This window comes from Dipteris shenzhenensis, chromosome 21 (genome assembly GCF_047967505.1).
Source record: "Dipteris shenzhenensis isolate YYH24624 ecotype China chromosome 21, Dip_SZ_1.0, whole genome shotgun sequence".
In the NCBI taxonomy this organism is placed as follows: domain Eukaryota; kingdom Viridiplantae; phylum Streptophyta; class Polypodiopsida; order Gleicheniales; family Dipteridaceae; genus Dipteris; species Dipteris shenzhenensis.
This window is the reverse complement of record NC_141616.1, coordinates 47,396,361-47,412,720: the sequence shown is the minus strand read 5'-3', so window position 1 is coordinate 47,412,720 and position 16,360 is coordinate 47,396,361. Positions and strand designations below refer to the sequence as shown.

The following is a 16,360-nucleotide window of genomic DNA, read 5'->3' as shown; positions in this document are numbered from 1 at the left end:
CTACCTTAGTTGGAGCACACAACCAAGAAGTTTACTCACAGCTGTCTTCTTTCCTTGCATAGCATTTTCAACCAGGGGGCCTACTTGGTGAGTAACAAAAACGGGAAAGAGAGAGAGAGAGAGCCCTATTGCGGACCTAGCTGCTCTCTCTGCGCCCTGCTGCAGACCTGGCTGCTCCCACTGCGCACGCCATCGCCATCCCGCCCCTAGCCTCCCCTCTGCCTCTCCGCCTCGCCTCCTCCCCATCTTCCGCCCCGCCTTGACCCTCCGCCCATGCCTCGGCCACCGATCCGCGCCCTGTCTCCTCTTCGCCCCTCCTTCCAACGCCCTTCCGCCTTCTCGCCATCCCTCCCCGCCTTCGCCTCCCCTTCCGCCTTTTGCTCCACCTCCCAGCCTGCTCGCCCTCCCGCCATCCGCTTCAACCCGCCTTCCCCTCCCGACTCCACCTCCTCCTCTTCCCCTGCCTTCTTTTCACCTCCCTCCCGCCCCTTCGCACCTTCACCCCGCCTCCTTTTTCGCCCCCTCCCGCCTCCTCTCCATCCCCCCCGTGCTTCCTTCCCCCTCCACCTCCCTTCCGCCCTCTTCCTGGCCCCCCCCGTTGCTTTTTCGTCTTGCCCGCTCCGCTTCTTCTTTTTCATCTCCCTTCTTCGCCTCCGCCCTCTCGCATTGTCCATTCCACTTCATTCTTCACCAGCAGCAAGAGCATTTGTGTTTGTCAGAAGGAAGAAGATCCTGGTGGTGACCTTTGGTCTGGCCATAGGGGCTCTATCGCAGCACCCTCGAATCCCACAGCCGTTAAGGTCCTTCTTTCTCCAGTCAACAAACAACAGGTTCAGCTAGCAATTCAGTCCCTTTAGGAAGGCGACAGTGGGCAAAATTGTGGGTCTCACACCGACAAGGCGACATGTACGAGAGTGGACCTAGGCGAGCTTGGCACTAGAGGGCGACCACATTCAAGAGGTCACTATCTATGGGAGAGGCATCTTCCTCATCCAACTGAGCTCCCCCGATACAACCTTTACACTTGTGGAGCAAAGCCCCATCCTCCTTGGCCTGCATTTGGTGTACCTCTTTCCTTGGTACCATGGCTTAATAGTGGAGGACATGGACACGACACACCATGTTCCCCGCTTCCCGATTACGCTTCGCTTCCCAGGGATCCCAAAGGAGTACACAACCATCCTCCCCTCCATTGGTCAGGCATTTGGCACAGTGCTCAACTCTCCCCCAAATTCGACTGCAGCAGTGGTAGCAGATGACGGGGTCCCCAAGATCATACTGGTGGTTGAGAGCCTAGAGTCCCTCCCAGAGTTGATTCTTCTAGAGACCCTTGAAGGGGGTACACTTCGCTAGCAAGTGGAGATTTTTGGGTTACCACGCTAGTGTCTCCGTTGCAGACTGATGGGTCACTAAGCCAAAGATTGCCCCCGTGGCCATGGCCAAGTGCCTCCCCCCCAATCTCCGCAGAGCAGGTAGAGTCAGCAGGCCCAAGTCTAGCACCCTCTCAGGCAGGAGCAGCAGGAGTCTCAAACCCCCTGGGTTACCCCCTACGAAGGGGACTAGACCCAAGTTAAAAAGAAAAAACCCAAGCAGAGGGCTAGACGTAGAGAGAAGGAGAGACAGGGTTGACCGAGAGGCCCCGGAGGAGGAACTTCTGGGAGATTATCTCTCCTTTCCAGTTAACATGCCAAGAGATATTTGACACAGGCTCCCTCCCTCAGTCCTTGAGCAGGGGGTGGATTTGTTTGATCCCGAAAGAGGGAGATAGGTTAGACATTCGACAGTGGAGACCGATCACTTTGCTTGATACTGCATACAAGATCCTCGCCAAGTCTTGACCTTGCGGTTAAGGCCCCATCTTACCGACATCATCCTCGACAACATCTTCACGTTCTGGGTGGCAGTGGATTGGTTCAAGGAGTCGTCACAGCCGCTGGTCGTCCTTCTCTTGGATTTTGAGAAGGCCTACGACAGGGTGGAGTGGTCCTTCCTAGAGGGTACTATGCGTAGATTGGGTTTCTCATACAGATGGGTCAGAGGAGTTTCTATGCTTTATGCGGGGAGCTCTAGTCAGATGCTTATCGGAGTGAGTCTGGAGAGAGTCAGGGGTGCCCTGGCTATCTACTGCGAGGCCTCAAGTGCACGGATCAACTCAACAAAATCCATAGGTTTCTTCACAAGCTTTAAGGAGACACAAGAGATTCGTGAGCAGGGCGAGACAGCAAGATACCTCGAATGCCAAGTTGGTATTGACATTACAGCAGAGCAGCAGATCACCCCCGTCCTTGAGAGTGTTTGCCACAAGCTTCTCTACTGGAGCTCCGCCAAACTCTCTCTAACAGGTCGTGCCTTAGTGGCAAACCAGGTCCTTGCCACAGCTTGGTATATCGCCTTTCTTTGGGCAAGTTCGGACGGCACGAGGAACGCTAGAGCTCGGGTAGCTTGGCAGACGGTGATCATGCCGCAGGCACTAGGAGGCTTGGGTATCATTCAGCCGGAGATGCAGAGCAGAGCCCTCCTGGGCAAGTTGGTTGTTCGCAGCCTCACCCCAGGTGCAGAGCCTTGGAAGCTCCTCTTACAGCGAGGGCTTCTAAGGAACACCCCACGCACTCGGGGACAGTGGTATCCTTCACACAGATGGATCTTCTCAGAGGCCCACCTTACGGGGAAGGGTTCCCCCTTGATGAGGAGCCTCCACAGGGTCTAGCAGAGACTAGCAGTGGGTCTCATTCGTGCTACGCTCAAATGCATAGAGGAGTTTGAGCGTCAGCCCCTTATATAGCACCTAGAGATCAGTGATCAGGAGGGGCGTATGCTCGAACAGCAGACTCGCATTGGTTGGGCACAGTGGGACAGTGGTCCGGCCAGGTCCTTTGGCCGTTGGAGCAGATTACCCATGGAAGCAGAGGAGAGGCTTGACGCCCTAGCGCATCTGCGAGGGGCAAGGCAGCACATGAACGAGATTGCCTTAGCCATTCCTGAGTCTTGGTGAGAGGGACTTCGCGTATGGAGAGACGGCAGATGGTCGGGGTAGTTTTCTTGTACTAGTATCCCCTTGAGGATGTTGATGCAGCGAGGCAGCACACACCCCGGCTTCTTCTGTGTAGGACCTGGAGGCCTACTTCAGCCACTCATTGAGAGAGACCCTGAAATGGATGGGAGTCTTGATGGGCAGATCATCAGAGTGGTGGGATGTTTGGGGAAGGAGTGGCACATTGACCCTCCCAGTATCTCAGGGCAAGATGCCCCTAGATGGCACCGTTGGCTGTGGGAGGGTAGACCCTTGAGGGAGGTCCAGTGGGATTCGGGAGTGGTTCTGGCCTTCCAAGGGTGGCCTAGCCGAGCAGGTGGATGAGGTGCCCCTTCTTTTCCTACACCACATGGATTGGTAGGAGGCTTCAGAGGGACTCGTCAAGGTGGACCCCCTCGAGGGAGACGCATTGGGTGACCTAGAGAGTGCCCCGGGATGTTTGTTCTAGTTTTTGGACGCGGTTATGGTCTTGTTTGCGGCCGAGGAAGATATCCTACTTCTTCTGGCTGGCCGCCCACAGAGGCTTACCCATCGGACTGTGTTTGAAGCAGATGCGACTGGAGGGGCAGTGCCATTGTTGCTCCGATGGTCTCCTGGAGACTATCCCGCAGCGCCTGTGGAGCTGTCGTAGCGCAGCGAGGATTTGGATGGGAGCCCTCAGGATCATGACACGTATGCAGAGTCTTCAGAGAGTCTACACCTAGGGGATGGTGGCCTAGTTGACAGAGGGAGGACGCGTGTTTCAGATTGATGAGATCTCCCCAACCTACCGGATACAGGGACAGAGCATCCAGAGGATAGCACTCCATGAGGCAGTCGCTCCTGACAGCCTTGCTCCCCCTTCTCCTAGGGAGGACAGCGTTTGGGAGGTGGTACCCAGCATCACGGCGTGGAACATTTGGGTGGCTAATCGCAGTCTCGTGATGGGTGAGCACCCGGTTCCACCCTCGGCTACCCTAGTCGCCATCTGGCAAGACATCATATACACACTACAATCCACCTGGGAGCGTGGGACTCCAGGCTCCAGGGCGACTATCGAGAGGCGTGCTTGTTTCTACAAGGCTTGGCCTGCAGGAGTTTTCTACATCTTCACCCCGCGAGGGATTCGCTGGTTGTATAGTCCCCCCCCACTTGGCTGTTAGCCCCAGTACTAGAGATCCCCTAGGCAATGAGCTAGGTTTCTCTGGAATAGGCCGATTCTTTCTTTCAACCTTTTTTCGGTTTTTTCCATACTTAGCACCTTCGGGGCTGCTGTCTTGTATGAAATCTTTCAAGCATTAATAGAAGATTCCTTTCTTTGTTTTTTTAAAACTAGGGGGCCTGCATTGATGTATTGAAGAGAGTGACAGCAATTAGATGTGCACGGGCTTGACACAAACAAAAAACCACTAGGAGCACTTGGGTTGCTACATATACTAAGCTGGTCCATGGAGCCTACAAGATGACTATGTCATGCACGGTCCGCATCCGCACCCCCAATCCACCTCCTCAACTTCTTGCAGATAGAAGAAAGTGATGAGTTGTGTGGCGACTTGCCACGTGATATTGCCAGCTCACACTAAGCGGCCTCTATGACTTTTCATGTCCAATATTAGCATAGAGACCATTACCATTGGCAATTTGTATTATGAAATTGAGCAAGGCAAATCGTAAGACATCTCAAGGTTGCAAGTGTCAACAAATGCCTCTATGACAAAGTGGAAGTGCCTAAACCTTAGAAAGCAAGGCATTCATAGGCCAATAGACCTTGGGAATTCATTTACTAAAAACTTTCAACAAAAATGGGTAGATCAGTGAGAAAGACTTAATGAGACTAAACACTTGTGAATTCCAGCATACGACAAGATGGGATTTCATGGAATTACACAATTAGAAAATACCTCGTGGATTCATGACAAGTGAATCTAAATCAGGCCTCATGTAAAACAAACAACTTAAACCATTAATTAAATCGTACATGTCGATAACCAAAACCACAAATAATACAAGTCAATACTCCAACAAGAGCTAGTACACTACATGTTACAAGATATAAAGGGTCACAATCACCAAGTTATGCCAAATTAAAACTTGTACACGTGGTTGGATAGATATAGGCTACGAGCCAGCATACTCACAATATGGCAGCCACTAGGCACTACCACGGATATATCCAACTTGCCTACAAACAAGGGTGCTTCACCCATGAAGATTGATAAACTGTAAAACAATAGATCACTATGCCAAAATGATACAATGATTAAGATTATATCAGACTTGTCTAATTGCTAGAATTGACGAAAGTAACACTTTGTAGTGAATTTCCCCTCCCAAAACTGCTAATAATTAATTCGATAAAGAATGAACATTTAAAGGGGAATCAAATACTATTAATACTCATTTGAAGGGGGAGAATTGGTGATAAGATGTGAGGGAAAGCATAGGTGCATGTGAGTGAAAGCATTATGGATGTTATGATCTTTGGTGATCTGATGAGGTAAGATCAGATTGGATGATCTTAGCCAAAACGCTACAAGGAAAAGATTAACATTTTGTCACCAAACCCACAAAAAAAAGGAAGAGAGGGGAGGCAGGATGGGATGGATACCTCATAACAATAAGGATCTGCCTTCAAAGCAGCTTGATACCTGCACATAGATATTTTTTCCCAGCAAACCGTTACAATTTTTAAAAACATTAATGATGATTGCGAATTATTACAAATGTGGAAAACATTATGATGATTGATATGAAATTGTGAAATGCAATGAGGAAAGCCATTTTCATCCCACGACTAACAAGAGACGTGGAGTTATTATCCATTCATCAATTCATGATTCTTCTAGACTTTGGTTACAAAACAAACTAAAAATGAGAGTAATGCCAATTATGTCTTGTTAGTGCAAAGCTTCCCTATCCTCCCTTCACAGATAGCATTCCTTCATAGCCACTTCCGATTTCTAGATCATGCGAACTGACTTTTACCTAGCACAGCATCTTTCTTTTATGGATTGAGATCCCATCTTGGAGGAAGGTTGTCCTTCATAAATAACGATGGTATTAAATGCCTCGCTACAGAAGTCCCATTTTCTGTTCCAATTCAGGCAATATTTCATCCATGACTTGGTACTTTATAGCTAGTACATCTTCGAGCATGTGTTCTATATCTATTCCCATTCCCCCAAATACCGTACAGATTCGCCGTACATTGCAATCACTTCCGTACCTGCACGTACATCTGTCCTCGTACCTGCTCGCCGTACCAGCCGTACAATCCGTACAGTGCCGTACCAACTGTACGGCACTTTCGTACTGTTTTCAGTACAGTGATTCCGTACTTATTCTGCTTCCGTACAACAGGTAGCTACTTGGTTTCGTACAAGAGAACTAGTAGGTGATCTTTGGCAAGAAAATTTTGCAGACAGCCATTGTTTGGCTCAGTATTCTGGGAGTACATTTGGGGCATTTTGTATATTGCAGACATTGCAATCATTGTGTAGTTTCGGAGCTACATCTGGAGCAAAATTGCAGATTTTGTTTAAAATTTGGGGCTTTTACAGACAGATCTGCAGATCTAGTCTGAAATTTGGGGCTTTTGTTCAAAAATTGCAGATTTGGGGCTTTTAGTAATTTTGCCCCTTTCTGGTTGCAATTTCAAGCCACAAATTGGGGCTTTTGTGTTGAGAGAGCATTTTTTGGAGTATTCAGCTCATACTGCCTTTCTTGGAGTGTTTGAAGCACTTTTGGCAGATTTTGGAGAGTTTTCTGATGCTTGGACAGATTTTTGACAGTGCAAGTACAGAAATCTAAGTTGCATTTACAGCCCGTGCTTGGCTGTGTTTTTTGGGAGTTGTGCATTTCATTCCCAGTAAGGGAATTCAGCTTTGTATCTGCTTCAATCTTTTTCTCAGAAATGGCCCATCAAAATCAGAATGAGTTCCAGTTCGGTGGTCTTTCACAAGAAGACAAGTTGGATGGTACCAGCTACTCCCTCTGGAGTTTCATGGTACGTAATATTCTGATCTCTCGAAATTTATGGGATTATGTCAATGGGGATGAGATCCGACCAGCAGATATTGCACCTGCTACCCCTCCTCAGCAAGGAGGTGGAAGAGGTCGTGCACAGGGTGCAGCTGCAGGACAAGTTGTTGGTGCAGCTACAGTCAATACTCTAGAGTAGAAGAGATGGGATTCACGGGATGCCTTAGCTTTGTCATGCATCTCTCTTTCAGTGAAAAGATCTATCATTCCACATATCCGGTCGTGTAAGACCTCCAGGGCAGCGTGGGATATCTTGGAAAGCATGTATGCAGCTCGAAATGATGCAAGGGTATCTTTCTTGAAAAGAGAGTTGAGCAATACACATATGGAGGAGGGTGACTCCATGTCAATCCACCTCACAAAGCTACAGGATCTCAGAGAGCAATTGCTAAACATAGATGAAATTATTCCTGATTCAGAGATGATTACAACCACTCTGAATTCTCTTCTTGAGTCTTATCTCAGCTTTCACACTTCGCTGAACTTATCATTGAGGGGGGGTGCAAATCCCCTCACTTTTCATGAGTTGATAGGACTTCTGCTTCAGAAAGAGCAGACCAGGAAAAATTTGGCTTCACGTGCAGGTGAACAAGCCATGCTCTCAAAATTTAAATCAAAAACAAAGGGATAGGCAAAGACATCAGTAAATCAGCCTTCCAGTGGGTCGGGACAGCCTTCACAAAAGGCTAAAAATGATGCAAGTAAGCCCAAAAAGAAGGGTTTTTGTCACTACTGCAAAAAGCCAGGTCATCACATAGCAGAATGCAGGAAAAGGCTTGCAAAAGAAAAGAAAAACAGCTCAGGTATGGCTGTTTCAGATTCAGCCCCTCATGCATCTGACAGTGGGGATGCTGCAGCCAACTTTGTTGGACAGGATTATGCCTTTTTATCCTGCATTTCAGATTCTAGGTTGGCTGTTCCAGATGCTCGGGATAGTACAGCCTCTTGCAGTGATGATACATATGCATTTTTGACTTGCAGCTTTGACTCTTCTACAGATGCATCTGCTTTCAGTGTTAATGAAACACTGAACACATGGTATTTTGACAGCGGTGCATCCAAGCACATCACTTCTAGGAAGTGTCTTTTTACTTCCTTGCATCCACCTCCCGTTGGTAAAAAAGTCACTTGTGCCAACAACTCGTCATATTCAGTACGTGGCACAGGAGAGGTTGAGCTCACTGCCATTGATGGCTCAATTTTCAAACTTTCAGATGTCTTATATGTGCCTTGCATAACCAAAAATCTCCTTTCAGTGTCCACTCTTAACAGAGGGGGATTTCAGGTCATCTTTGAGGATGACAAATGTGCTGTCCGAGACAGGGAAGCTGACTATGCCTTAAGGTTATCTGGTACTCTGCTGCGTGGGCTTTTTCAGCTTGATATTTTTTAGAAAAGAGCAGCCCATGCTCTGGCAGTTTCTACCCCTACAGCTGCCATGCAAAATGCAGAATTATGGCATGCCAGATATGGCCAAATGCATTACAACAGCTTGATGACACTTCAGAAGTTTTCAATGGTTGATGCATTGCCACCTCTTGAGATACCTCCTCCACATGCCTGTGAAGGGTGCATTTTAGGTAAGATGCATAGATTCACCTTCAAGAAGGATGGTTCAGTTAAAGCTGTTCGCAAATTGCAGCTTATACACAGTGATGTCTGTGGTCCCATGAGGACTCCGTCGTTGGGTGGTCATCTCTACTTCGTTACATTTATTGATGACTACTCCAATTTTACTTGGGTTTATGGGCTGAAAAAGAAATCTGAAGTGTTCACGGTGTTTAAACACTTTTCAGCCATGGTTGAAAATGAAACCGGACTCAAGATACAGACATTGCGCACGGATAGAGGTGGGGAATACCTATCTGCAGAATTTAATGCTTTTCTCAAGGGCAAAGGTATTGTGCATCAGCTCACAGTCAGGCTGACCCCTCAGCAAAATGGCAAAGCTGAGAGGAAAAATAGAACCCTCATGGAGATGGACAGATGTATGCTGAAAAGCAAACACATGCCTCATAAATTCTGGCTAGAGGGTTTGATGTGTGCCAATTACATTTTGAACAGGGCTCCCACTAAGGCTTTAAAAACAAAAACTCCTTTTGAGGTCTGGAATGACAGGAAGCCTTCAGTGGATCACTTCCGAGTCTTTGGATGCCTTGCCTATGCACATGTGCCAGTTGAATTTAGGCACAAATTGTCAGATAAAGCCATCAAATGCATATTTGTTGGATACAGTGCAGAAAGCAAGGGGTACTGTCTCTACAATCCTGCTACACGCAAAATCATAGTAAGTAGAGATGTGATATTTTCTGAAAATTCAGCTCACACTCAGGCTGATTTTCATCTGCCTTCGTCTTCAGAGGATGTCTTTGAAGGGTTGCTACCCATTGCTTTGGGTTCCCCTGCTGATTTTTCTTATCCAAATCAGAATTTACAGCAACCTCCAGATGCTTCAGTTCAGCCACAGGATGTCTTGCCCCCTCCACAGGCAGTGGAACAGGTGGTGCAGCAAGAAATTGCAGACATACATGCAGCAAATACAGTCCCAAACTGGCTGTTACAGACTCTCAGGGAGAGTAAACTTGATGCTCCGTTATCTGGCAGAACTCGCAGTGCAGCAAGGCACATGGAAGGTGCTAATTCAGTGGAATCAGCATATGCAGGTACTCTCCTTGACGAGGAGGAGCCTGCCACATTCGAAGAGGCAAAGGATAATGTGCATTGGATGAATGCCATGCACGATGAGTTGCAGTCCATTGCAAAAAATCAGACTTGGGATGTTGTGGACTTGCCACAGGGTAAACATGCCATTGGCACACGATGGGTATTCAAAGTCAAACGGAAGCCAGATGGCTCCATGACAGATATAAGGCCAGGCTGGTTGCTAAGGGCTATGCTCAGAAAAAGGGCATAGATTATGAGGAGACATTCGCTCCTACATCCCGGATGACCACCATCCGATCAGTAATTGCAATGGCTGTACATTTTGAGTGGAATGTTCATCAATTGGACATAAAAACAGCCTTCTTAAATGGGGACTTGCTGGAAGAGGTGTATGTCAAACCACCTCCGGGCTTTGAAATTACAGCAAATGCACTTCGAGTGTGCAAGCTCAACAAAGCTTTATATGGGCTGAAACAGGCCCCTCCTGCATGGTATGCCAGGACCAGCAAGGGGCTGCACAATAGCCCTACTGAGACCACCCTCTACATCAAGATGGATGGGGGGGAAATATTAGTCATCCTTCTTTATGTCGATGACTTACTGCTCACAGGGTCCAATGAAGAAAAAATTGCAAATTTCAAAGCTGATTTGCAGACCAACTTTGACATGTCAGATTTGGGGCTGCTTCACTTTTATTTGGGGATCCAGTTCTCTCAAGAGAAACGTGGCACTGTTATGTCTCAGTCCAAGTATGTTCAGAAACTCTTGGACAGATTTAACATGCAAGAGTGTAAGCCCATAGCCATTCCTATGGAGCCGGGGCTGAAACTCACAATGCATGATGCAGGAGAATCAGTTGATGCCACACTTTACAGTCAGGCTGTTGGATGCCTCATATATCTCTGCAACACTAGACCTGATATTCAGTTTGCAGTATCTCAGGTGAGCAGGTACATGCACAGCCCAAAAACTATGCATTGGCAGGCAGTTAAGCGCATCTTCCGTTATTTGCAAGGCACAAAGTCTTTTGGCTTACTATTTCCCAAGGGGGGTGACTTGCAGATGCATGCCTACAGTGATTCAGATTGGGCTGGTGATTATGACACTAGGCAGTCCACTAGTGGCAATTGTTTCTTTTTGGGTAAATCTTGCATTTCATGGCTGAGCAAGAAACAATCTACAGTGGCTACCTCATGTGAAGCTGAGTACAGGGCAGCTTTCACAGCAACAGTTGAATGTGTCTGGCTGCGACGTCTATTTGCTGATCTTCATCTGTCTTTGGAGGGTCCCTCTCCAATTCTCAGTGGCAAAGAATCCAGTGTTTCATGCTCGCACGAAACACATCGAGGTTCACTATCACTACGTCAGAGAGAAGTTGCATGCAGGAGAGATCAGTATGATCTTTGTGTCCACACATGACAACATTGTAGATATTTTCACCAAAGCACTACCACGTGAAAAGTTTGAGGCATTTCGCAGTGCCCTGAACTTATATCCGTTTGGTGATTGATCAGCCTTGTACATGACATTGGCACTGCAGGGGGGTGTTAGAATTATAGATATAATTCAGCAGTGACCAATGTAATATAATAAGCTAGTTAGGGGCACTTTTCCCTCTTTAAGAGGTTTTTCCCCCTAACCGCAGTTAGTTCACTAACTATGGTTAGTGACTACTAAGGTTTTGTCACTAGACCAAACCTTATCTTTCTTTCAGTGTGTTGTACTCTCACACTCTTCTATTGCAACTAAGCTTTCAGCTTCCAAGCTTCCAGCTCTCACACTCTCTCTTGCTCTCTCTCACTCACTCTCCACTCACACTACATGCAAGGTGTGTGAGAGATGGCGGATGAATGCAAGGTGAATGAAGAATGCTACGTGAGATTCACAATCAAAGGGTGATACCCTTTCATTAATGTCCCTTGAGATCACTCAAGTTTCATCTTCCCATTTATACCTACCCTTAGCCTATGACCCATGCATCTACCATTCAATGCACCTTAATGCACCCTTCCCTTCCTATTACCCCTAGGACCTAGACACGTGTGTGCACATTTTTATTAATAGAATAAGTATCACATGTCCAAATTCGATGCCGTCTGAAGCAGTGGCTCCAGCTCGACTAGTCCTATCTACTGATATGATCCACCACCATAACAAATCGATTGATGTCCATCATAAATACATATACATGTTACACCATTGGCGTATAATATATAATAATGTTTTAATGTCTACTAATCACGGATTAGTGATTTCTCTTGTCATGACAGCATTAGTGGCGGGAATTGTCATTGAAAAGTTTTCTAGTAAGAACTTTCCAACTTGGCAAACCAAGCTGAGGCTTCTGCTTATCAAGGAAGGTAAGTGGAAGGTGGTTAGTGGCAAAGACAAGAAACCTGAATCTGATGAAAAGAAAATTCTAGCGTGGGAAACTCTCAAGGACAAAGGTCTTTCTATCATTGGTTTGGGTTTGTTTGATGACGTTATTCATCACTTGGATTTTGATGACACTGCACATGAGTTTTGGGACAAGCTCGAGTGCTTATTTGGCAACAAAATGATCAATTCCAAAGAATTTCTAGACAAGAATTCTTTAAGCTCCATATGAAGCATGAAGATTCTCTTAATGCTCATTTAAATCATATGGAATCCCTCATCACCCAACTTGCTGCATTGAAGGCCCCTATTGGAAAAGATGATCAAGTGGCTGTCTTTTTCAGCATTGAGAATATTCCTCAGTATCGTGATATCATACAAACGCTTCATGTAGCACGGGATATGTTCTTCGATGAAATGGTTGCAATGCTTCTCGATCATGAACGAAGGCACAAGGATATCCATGAGGAGCAGGCATTATATTCCAAGGGTAACAAAATGATCAATTCCAAAGTATTCCTCAGACAAGAATTCTTTAAGCTCCATATAAAGCATGAAGATTCTCTTAATGCTCATTTAAATCATATGGAATCCCTCATCACCCAACTTGCTGCTTTGAAGGTCCCTATTGGGGAAGATGATCAGGTGGCTGTCCTCCTTTTCAGCATTGAGGATATTCCTCAGTATCGTGATATCATACCAATGCTTCATGAAGCACGGGATATGTTCTTCGATGAAATGGTTGCAATGTTTCTCGATCATGAACGAAGGCACAAGGATATCCATGAGGAGCAGGCATTGTATTCCAAGGGTAAGAAGCCATTCAAACCTTTCAAATGTACGTATTGTAAGAAGCTTGGCCATATAGAGGACCGTTGTTTTCAGAAGATTGCCAAACAACAATCCAAGGAGCATGCTAACTTGGCTGCAACTACCACTAGTGAAGAAGAAGAAGATGACACTCCGACACTAACTTTTGCTCTCACTGCTCATCTCCGAAATCTATCCTTCCTTCAGGAGATAGATGAGAATGATGAATATGTCTTCTAAAATATGTCCATGAGCTTGATGTATATGGGTACTCTGCCTTGGGAAGTCCCCCAAAAATTGAATGTAATGATCTCTTTGAGTCAATAAAGATTATGAGCCTTGGATAGTCCTCCTAAAATGATGTTTTGCTATATATGGTGTTCGGGAGCCATGTATTGGCTTTGATAGGGTCTCGTTATCAGGCCTAGCCGAGTTCCAGGATGTTGGTGTATTCCTAGATCTATGAGCTAGTCATGTAGCCATGCTAAGACATGAGCCTTTGAGTCATGTTGAGTCTCAAGCCATGAGAGTGCTTGGATCAACCCCTGAACATGCTCTGACTTTAGCCTCTAAGTTACTTGGAGTGCATAGATTAGTAGTCCGTCATTGTCATGTTCTGCTCTTGGTTCCATTCCAATAGTCCCTCACCTTTCCTTCACGGTGGGGTGTTAGAACATGAATTCAAGTTGAGTGTGTTTAAGTGTGTTCTACTAGGAGTTCTAGTAGAGTCTTATGTGTGTGTGCCACGTGTCATATTGGGACATATCCCATATACACTTTGGTATTCTAGTGTGTGTTCTATCCTATATATGATTGTACTTGTGTGTCACATCAATACACATCAAGGAGTCTACATCAAGCTTATCAATGTGAGTCTTTCCATTTTGGTCTATTGCTCATTTCCATTTCCTTTCACTTTCATTATGTTTCCATTTGAGTATTATCTTCTCTCTCCCTAGCCTACTCTCTCTCTCTCCCTCTCCCTCTCCCCACCATGTTCCTTCAATTGATTTTTAGGAATCTCTTTCTGAACTCCTTTGAGATCAAATCTGAAGTACATATGAGGCGTTTCGGTGTTCCTCATTTACTCTAAAGTTATGTATCTTATGGCATGATTCAAAATGACGAATGCTTGAAGATTGTGCCACCCACCAAAGGTGAGTAAATGTTTTACCATTGCTATAATTTACTCTTTATCTTTGGAGAGCCTTGTCCATCCTCTTCAATTCTATCCATTTCCCTGATCCCTGATGAATTTCTACCTTCTACAGTTACTAGAATTTGTCTAGATCACTACTTCTCAATTGTAGAGGCTGGAATTTGCTCCATGTAGACCTAATATAGAGTTTCAAACAAACACATCAAAACCATGCAAGTACACAGTTCGCTTTTAATGTCTATGTTCCTAGATTAAGAGTTTGTAGCTCATCTATTCTATGCAATATGGAGATTAATGCCACCAAATGCATTTCAATAAGAACCAGCAACATACTAAAGATCTCACAAGAGAGGAAAGATATTGATGTAATACTCTGTTTGGCATTATATGGGGGCACGCACTCAATCTCATTAAAAAAGGGATGCTATTGTAATTTGTGAGTCCATCCGCACGCACTCAATCTCATTAAAAAAGGGATGCTATTGTAATTTGTGAGTCCATCCTCAATAGAGCTCGTCGAGCTCATGGTTCACAGAGTGGCCTAGGGGGCCCGAAGGAGGGGGGCGGCCGTTGGATCATCTGCGGTCAAAAAATGCGAGGCCGGAATGGCATACAAGCATGGGACTCACCAGAACCCGCGAAGGGAGGCCGGGACCATAGCATGTCGCAAAGGCACGATTGAACTGAGATATTAGCAACGTGAATTGCATAATAAGATGAAAATGCAAGTGCAAACGTTAAATGTGATAGATGTGAGGACAAATCTAGTACATGCAAAGAATTCAACTCTGGAGTTAAGAACTCCTATGATTTATGTAATGATATGTTCCTAGTAACATAAAATGAAACTGAACATACAAAAAACCATGTCCTTCGTAACCCGAACCAGATAAAATTTGCAATTCACTTCGGCACCGTGGGACAGTCGCGATCAACGCGGGACTCTTCTGACACAAATTGCCGTACCCAAGGCAAGGATACATGGCGCTGGAAATTCCGTACAATTCTCGAGATACGTGCTGGAGCTATGGAAACTGAATCGCCAATAAGGTAGAGTGCTAGGAGAGAAGGGTAAGGAGCAAAACACAACACTAGGGCCAAGAAATAAGGGCTGGACCCCCCTGAAGGTCTTTATTGCAAGAGAATAATCTTTGTACAACTGGCTCTTGAAAGAGCAAAGAACTGATAAGTGAGGCCTTTCTTTTATAGACTAGGCCTAGCAAAAAGCTAGGGCCTACTTTCTAAAAGCTACTTTTACAAAAAGCCAAGCTTTTAGTCTTTTTCCTTTTAAATTTGGTGCTCTGGAGCTTTTGGGCGCCTTTTTAATCTTGTGGGTCCTCTTTTAAAGAGGCGTCCCCCTTGTCCTTCCTTGAGCCTTGTGGGATCTGCTTTATGTGCTTTTCTCCCCAATCTTGGGTCGTCCTAGTGTGAAGGAGGTCTTCCCTTAACAGTTCAACCACGGAAGCTAAATGCATCAAATCTCGGAGCTTCGTCTTCTTTGAATCAATGCTTACTTGAGTTCCTATGTTGGGAAGCAATCCAGCTCTATACTTTCGAAGCTTCGTCTTTTCTGAAATTTCTTTGAAGGGTGTGATCTGCAGGTAAGCTGTCCAAAACTTTTAATTATATGTCTCGATGGTGTCAGACGCTTTCATGCACATACTTTCCTAGGCTGTATGAACATCATCAAAGAAATTCTTGGGCAAAACCTGCTCATAAAACTGCTTCTTAAAGTCTTTCCATATCTTTGGAGCCTCTTCTGCAACTAGAAGAGCTCCCCACCAAGCACTGGCACAATTTGCAAGGTGGACACTTACAATCTTTAACTTGGACTTCTCGCGATAGTGCCCCGTTTTGAAGGCTATATCAAATTGACGAATAAACTGCAAAGCAATTTGAGTGGCTCCATACTTTCCATTAAAAGTAGTGAACTTGATCGGTCTGCCTACACGGATGTTCCGTCCACCTGCTAAGAGCCGAGGTCTCTGATATGCGCCAACAAACCGGTGTGATTTCCGAGGTCTCCCAATATGCACCTACCAGACGTCTTTACCGAGGTCTGTGGACCGTTGCTACCAAGAAAGTAGCAAAACCACGCTCTAATACCATTGTAACCCAAACTAGATAAAATTCGCAAGTCACTTCAGCACCGTGGGATAGTCGCAATCAACGCGGGACTCTTCCTACGCAAATCGCAGTACCCGAGGCAAGGATACTTGGCGTTGAAAATTCCATACACTTCTCGAGATACGTGCTGGAGCTGTGGAAATTGAATCGCTAATAAGATAGAGTGCTGGGAA

The 16,360-nt window shown here is 45.8% G+C and overlaps 1 protein-coding gene across 2 annotated transcripts in view; it reads right to left on the bottom strand.

Moving 5' to 3' along the window:
* APC6 (anaphase promoting complex 6) overlaps positions 1-16,360 on the bottom strand; it is a 72,655-nt gene that overhangs the window by 43,656 nt on the left and 12,639 nt on the right. For both annotated transcript variants that reach the window (XM_087392715.1, XM_087392716.1), the window contains one exon: positions 5,619-5,658. In XM_087392715.1, the coding sequence (XP_087248841.1) occupies positions 5,619-5,658 (40 nt within the window). The remainder of the gene's footprint in view (positions 1-5,618; positions 5,659-16,360) is intronic.